At 38.7% G+C, this 6,422-nt stretch overlaps 1 protein-coding gene across 3 annotated transcripts in view; it reads right to left on the bottom strand.

Annotated features, from left to right (window-relative positions):
- Positions 1-5,928, bottom strand: part of unc5b (unc-5 netrin receptor B) — a 55,975-nt gene extending 50,047 nt beyond the window's left edge. For all 3 annotated transcript variants that reach the window (XM_060872548.1, XM_060872547.1, XM_060872546.1), the window contains exon 1: positions 5,505-5,928. In XM_060872548.1, the coding sequence (XP_060728531.1) occupies positions 5,505-5,592 (88 nt within the window). In that variant the 5' untranslated portion in view covers positions 5,593-5,928. The remainder of the gene's footprint in view (positions 1-5,504) is intronic.
- Positions 5,929-6,422: the final 494 nt, after the last annotated feature.

Here is a 6,422-nt window from a genome sequence, read left to right on the forward strand (position 1 = left end):
CTTCCTTTCTTTCCTGTCATCTACCCCTCCACCTACCCCATCAACTCACTGTGTCCTCATGGCATCAGCCTCCTATTTCTCAGCTCACCTCCCGTCCGACTCCTGCCTGTGGTCTTAAACTCTGCCTAGTGAATAAGTGTGAGCTCTTTGTGCTTGCTCTGGGAACAGCTGCAGTAATGTCCGTCATCCATTGAGTCAGACTTTTGTGGCTATTAAAGAATGAATAGGAAAACTGAGATTTAGCAATCAGATTTAACAGTCTATTCCCTCTATAAGTACTTTTTATTATAAAGATGGCAATAAAAAATCTGATAAATCAAGAGAAGTGGGAATTCAAGCCTTACATGTTTTATTTAGCTTTCCTGTTCTTAGTTGCTTCATAACAGCCTACAGTCTCTCTCTCTCTCTCTCTGTCTCTCTCTGTCTGTCTCTCTCTCTCTCTCTCTCTCTCTTTCTTTCTTCCTCTCTGTTGTTTGCTGCAGATTTATTGTTGCACACAATATGTACAGTATTGGAAAAGCATTAAAGGTGTCCACCAATAATAAGTGGAGCTCTAGCCATCGACAAGAGCCTTAATAAAAACATCTCCTCCCAACAATCTGCTCATCAGTTACTAACCTTCACTCTTTCGCTGTGTCTCTCTTTTTTGCTTGTCTTTTCCCAGAGTGAGCCAAAGACTTAATGATGCTTGAATGCCACTGCTTCTGACTTCTCTCTCCCTCTCTTTCTATCTCCCTCTTATTTTTATTAAAGGATATCTAAGAACCAAACCTTCATCATCTCAGTGAGTCCACCTTGCATTATATTTTCGTTCTTTCCCTCTCTCTGTTCATCTTTCAGCTGTGTCTTCATTAAACCTGATGTATCACATACGTTCACGATAGATATCCAACGTTTGCCAAAATATCTGTCGTACTTACTTCTAATCTAATGCTTCTAGGTGTTGGTGTCAAGAAAAGGTAATTATCATAAAGTATTTACATCTTACATTTACATTGCTTGGCTGGCTGAGTGAATATGGCGCTCGGCTGCTTTTTTCAAAGGGTTGTTTGTTTGAATCTCAAATCCTAGTTCTTGCCCGCAACCCTCATTTGTTAATCTCAACTGTCACTTGTTTTACATAAATGAGAATAATAAGTGTGTAAATGCAAAAAAAACAAAAACGAATAAATAAATAAAATTCTCAAACCACCTTCTAACATGAAATCGTGTACAGCATGTTTTCTACAGCACAGACAAATATACTCACATGTGCGATGTGCGTTGCCATGTAAAGGGATGAAAGAGTTGTAAACAGATTTAAAATATTAACAAGGGCCACTTTGCAGTGATGAATAATACAAGAATGGAGAGTGAGTAGGATGGCAGCGATCACCAATACCCCCTCCCTTCCATTTCTCTCTCCCAAAGCTCCCATTAAACTAATGCACAGCCAGCGTTGCAAGTTACACTCCTACCAGTCTGCTCACCAATATGTGCAATCTCTCTCTCCCTCTCTCTCTCTTCTCACTTTATCAGTCTCTCCATCTAAAAAAAACTTCCCTCTTCTTTTCCTTCAATCCTCTCTTGCCTTGAACATTTTGTTTGACCAGTTCTATTTACTTTGTTAGTTCTCATCTTCCCTCTTCTATAGACCTGTCTCTCAGAGGCCATTGATTCAGTGCTGTCTAAAAAAACAGTACTTATAATTGTCTGTGGCTCATTCTGTACACATGGCACTAGTTTGAGCAGTTCTAGGAGAAGTATTTTCCCATAGTTAACCAGAAACAACCTTTTCGACCTGAAGCACTACAGTGCAACTCATACGGACCCTTACAGGCAGGGACAGACTTTTTCTTGGTGAGGAAACACTCCACTGCTTTCCTTCAGGGCTGGACACAATGATATGCTGAAGATGAAGTTTCATGAAACACTTTGTACACCGTGACATTAAAATTTGCTGAGGTTTAAAATTTAAGATGCATGCACTTAATAAACCGTAGAGCTACAAAAAATTAAAAATACAAAAAAAAACAACCCATAAATTAATAATTTTAAAAGGAGGAAAAAAAATAAAATACTGACAAAAACACATGCTTTTATTTACAATGTTTTGGCAGACACCTTTATTCAGAGCGACTTATTCATACAACTGAGCAGTTGAGGGTTAAGGGCCTTGCTCAAGAACCCAGCTTGGTGGTCCTGGGATTTAATCTCATGATCATTCATTCAGTAGCCCAACATCTTTACCACAGAGCTACCACTTCCCAGGGAGTTAGGATAGCTGATTGTTACTAATACATATCTATCAACAACATCACTACATTTACATTTGTTATACACCCTAGTCCAGAGAAAATTACATTTATTTAATTCAGCAGTTGAGGGTTAAGGGCCATGCTCAAGGGCTCAGCAGCTGCTGCTTGGTAGTGCTGGGATTTAAACTCCTTAGTCTTAACCACTGAGTTACACCCCTACCCTCACACCTCTGATTTTCCACTAATGGTGTCATATCTTGCCCATTGCTCCATTTCTGATATATTTTCTGACTCAAAGCTAATTTGATCCTCACACTCCGTCCTGCCTCTTACACATAACTTCCTCGTTCTATTCTAAACTGTGACAATTCACAAACTCTAAGGATAAAAAAAGTACCGTTCCCTAATATGTACTTAGAAAAACACATACGCACACATGCACGTACACACTACTCTTATCTCTGTTTCCCTTAAACCCAGATATTTCCTCTCTCTCTCTCTCACACACACACACACACACACACACTTATGAGTGATGGGACTGATGGGGCAGAGAAACCAGACATGGGTTCCTGGCAGTCTAGGTAATTAATGTGTATGTCAACACTGAGGGAGCAGTTTCATAGAGGAAATTCAAGCTCAACACACACACACACACAAACACACACACACACACACACACACAAGGAAGCAGGAGGGGAGAGAACAGAGAATAAAGGAACAGACTGGACAGAATAGAACATGATATGTAATCTGTCTTGACTCTGATGCTGTATGGTCTGAAATAAGTGTTAGCATCTCTGTCATGTTGATGAACACACACAGTGGTACCTGACAAGACAACAGTGCTCTCAAACCTTGACATACAAGAACCCATTGCTTCTTTCTACCTCATCACCAGGCTTTTATTTTTCCACATCCAGGCGATTTTATTTTAAAACAACACCCCTCTTATTCAGCATAAGCAGCTTTTCTAGGTTGCCTGCCCAGGGACAACGGCTGGGGAGTTGCACAAACTGTTCCAGTTAAACATGTCTCGTGTAAATCTAATGAGAAGGCACACAATAAAAAGTGATCAGTAGCAACTTATTTCTTTAGCCAAAGACAAAACCTATTCAACGTCATCATTCTGCACAGTTCACTTTTACAGCTGTCCCAGTTTGGCGATATTCCTTATTTCCTTTTCTGTTTTTTAACTGTTAAACTATCTGCTGAAACTTGGGAATGCTCCCTATGAGCAAATCTGGTTACAAACGTGAAGAGAAGACAGAGGAGGGGGTTTAAATAATTGCTTCTGCTTGCTTTTGTGAGCACCAAAATGTATCACTAACAACACATAATCATATTCTGAACCCTATATTCAAGTGCCATGTATCATTTTCATACACAGTTAAACTACTCGTTAACTTAGAAATTGCCAAGACTGAGTCTACACTGAATGTTATTTGATAACTGCTTTATTTTAACATCCTGGGCAAAGAAGTGTCATGGTAGCGCAGCTAACCGCGAATAATATTAATACGCATTCCAAACAGAAGAGTTTTTAAAAGAGTGAAATACTGCAAATCTCAGAGGAGTGTTGTGAAGCGAAGAAAGATGAGGAATGATTCAATGGTGCCCAATGGTGAACCTGTCAGGAGGTGCAAAATCAGTTTTGGCACTCTTATTCAGATGTAAACAGATTTTTATCAGGACTAGCTTTCTCCTCTAATAAAACAATGTACAAACTAATACAATGCCATATGCATGCGTGGTATTTCTATCACTAGATAACAAATTGCTGGATAACAAATCCAGTGCAAATTAAGGAGAAAGATGAGTCTGTATAACCTACTGGTGTCACACCTAGTAGTCCTCAACGTGGGGTCTGGGGTTTCCTGATTTATTTATTTTTTACTTTTAATTATTTTGTTATTTTATAATTGGTTGAAATCACAATATCGATTATTGAGTTTTCGGCATATTTGGACACGTGACTGGATTGAATCCCAGCTACAATAACATGTAGGCCTGTAAATAATGTAGACGGTTCATTCATACACAAGTTCAGGAATAAAAAGCTTCATGGTGTAGGAGCAGAAAAAAATTCTCTTCACATTTAAATATTCAAACAATATTTAAATAGTTAGATCATGTCTATAAAACTCTTTCTCTTTCTTTCTCTCTCCCTCACAGACACAAGCTGTGTGTGTGTGTGTGTATATATATATATATATATATATATATATATATATATATATATATATATATATATGCATATATATATATATATATGCATAACACTGACTAATCCCACAAGCCCATCCTCTGTACTCTCATAGACAGATACATTTTCTCTATTTATTTCGTTTATTGTTTATTTCTTTTTGCTTTATTTATACTTCTTGTTTAATCACAGTGAGGAACTTTAATCTCCGTCAATTCCCTTATCGCTGCGTTTGCTTTATTTATTAGGGCAAAAATGACTCAAATAAAAATGACTCAAATAAATAATAACCTAGTGGTTACTAACATAGAGTGAAACACGGAAATCTCTCCTCAATGGTCTGATTCAGGAATCGGCTCTGGGGCTCCAACCAAACATCCAAACAAACAAAACTGTACTCTAAATGAACCAGGATCTCATTTTTATTCTCAGAAAAAATGCTCAGTAAAATGTGTACTTCAGTCTCTACAGACTGCACAAAATAAAACCAAATCATGAATGATTAGTTCCGTGTTAATGCTATAATCCACATGGTCTCGATTTATAACGTCCTGATAAAGTTAAACACACATCAACCGTTTAATAGCCCTATAGCACGTTGTTTGTTTACTAGCTTTCTGTATCCTATGTTCCTGATGAATCTATAAACTGCTACTTTTTTAACTGGACAGTTGTTTTTTTCAGAGCAAGAATTCACATCCAGAAAATAACAGCGCTTTAGTTCTCCATCAGATGGTCATGCGAGATCAGAAATCATGTAGGATCTTGAATCAGAAAGAATTCATTCACACTTATCAGCTTTGCATTGCACAGCCTCACTATCAAGATCGGATCTTGTCCAAGAACATCTCGATTTAAGTTGGTCCTGGAATAAAATCTTTAACAAGCTTGATTTCTTCTCTTTAGATGCACTGAACCATTGCGTTTAAAAAACGTATCGTGTTCAGGCTATAACTACTCAATAACTATATAAGAAAAATGCATCCTAGAAAGCTTCGAATGTGCTGCATTTTTATTTCCAGCTAATGCGTAGATGGATGGAGTGAAATACTGTACGTTACCTGCATTGCACACGAAGGTTCCGCTGATGAACAGGAGCGCGAGCAGCGCCCCGGGAGCTCGTGCGCGTTTTCCCCAAACACAGAGCATCTTCCTCACTAATCAGCGCTGAATCAGGGAAAAAAGTCTCTTCGGTAGTCGAGCCTCTGCGCACTGGAGTGACAGATATTTCCTCTGAAAGCCGCAAAATCACTCTGTGTCCTCAAACTTTAAAATACGGTTAAGTTCCACTGACTAGGAGCAGAGAAAGTGAGCAAAGTTCAACAGCAATTCCACCACTGTAGAAGGTTTAAAAAAAAACACCTTTCAGTTAATAAAAAGAAAGCTCGGCAGACGCCGACTGTTATCTGTGAGCGTCCATCCTGCGAGCGCGCGCCGTCTCTCCTGCACGGTGTTCACTCGCTCGAGGAGTAAACACACGAGCAGCGACTCTGGACTTCCATCTCCAGCTCAGCCAATCAGAGAGTAGCTCTGCTCCGCGCGCGCACACTGAGGAATTGAGGGATAAACTGTTCGAGCTAAATTTTTAAAACACAACGAGGCAACAAAATAAACTAGAAATTCACTATATCGCTATAAATATTGAATTAATGAGCGTTCTAAAAATGTATTGCACATGAGTACCTGCACACAATTAAACTACTATGTGTGCTTTACTGTTGGGTTAAATAATAGCTATTATTTTTAAACCTGCTTCCTGACTCCATTATTCAAAACTTAGGTCACACTCCATTACAAAGCATTTGTTATTCGAATTCTCTATTTACGTATATCTGGAAAACTCCAACGTCCCCCTGTGCACTGAACTTTCACTCAGGTTATAAAGTGTTTCCACACGAGGGCGCTATTTCCCATGTCTGCTATGGTGCACGTTCTTGATATGAAACTACATTCATTCATTCATCATCAGTAACTGCTTT

This window comes from Tachysurus vachellii, chromosome 6 (assembly GCF_030014155.1).
Source record: "Tachysurus vachellii isolate PV-2020 chromosome 6, HZAU_Pvac_v1, whole genome shotgun sequence".
In the NCBI taxonomy this organism is placed as follows: domain Eukaryota; kingdom Metazoa; phylum Chordata; class Actinopteri; order Siluriformes; family Bagridae; genus Tachysurus; species Tachysurus vachellii.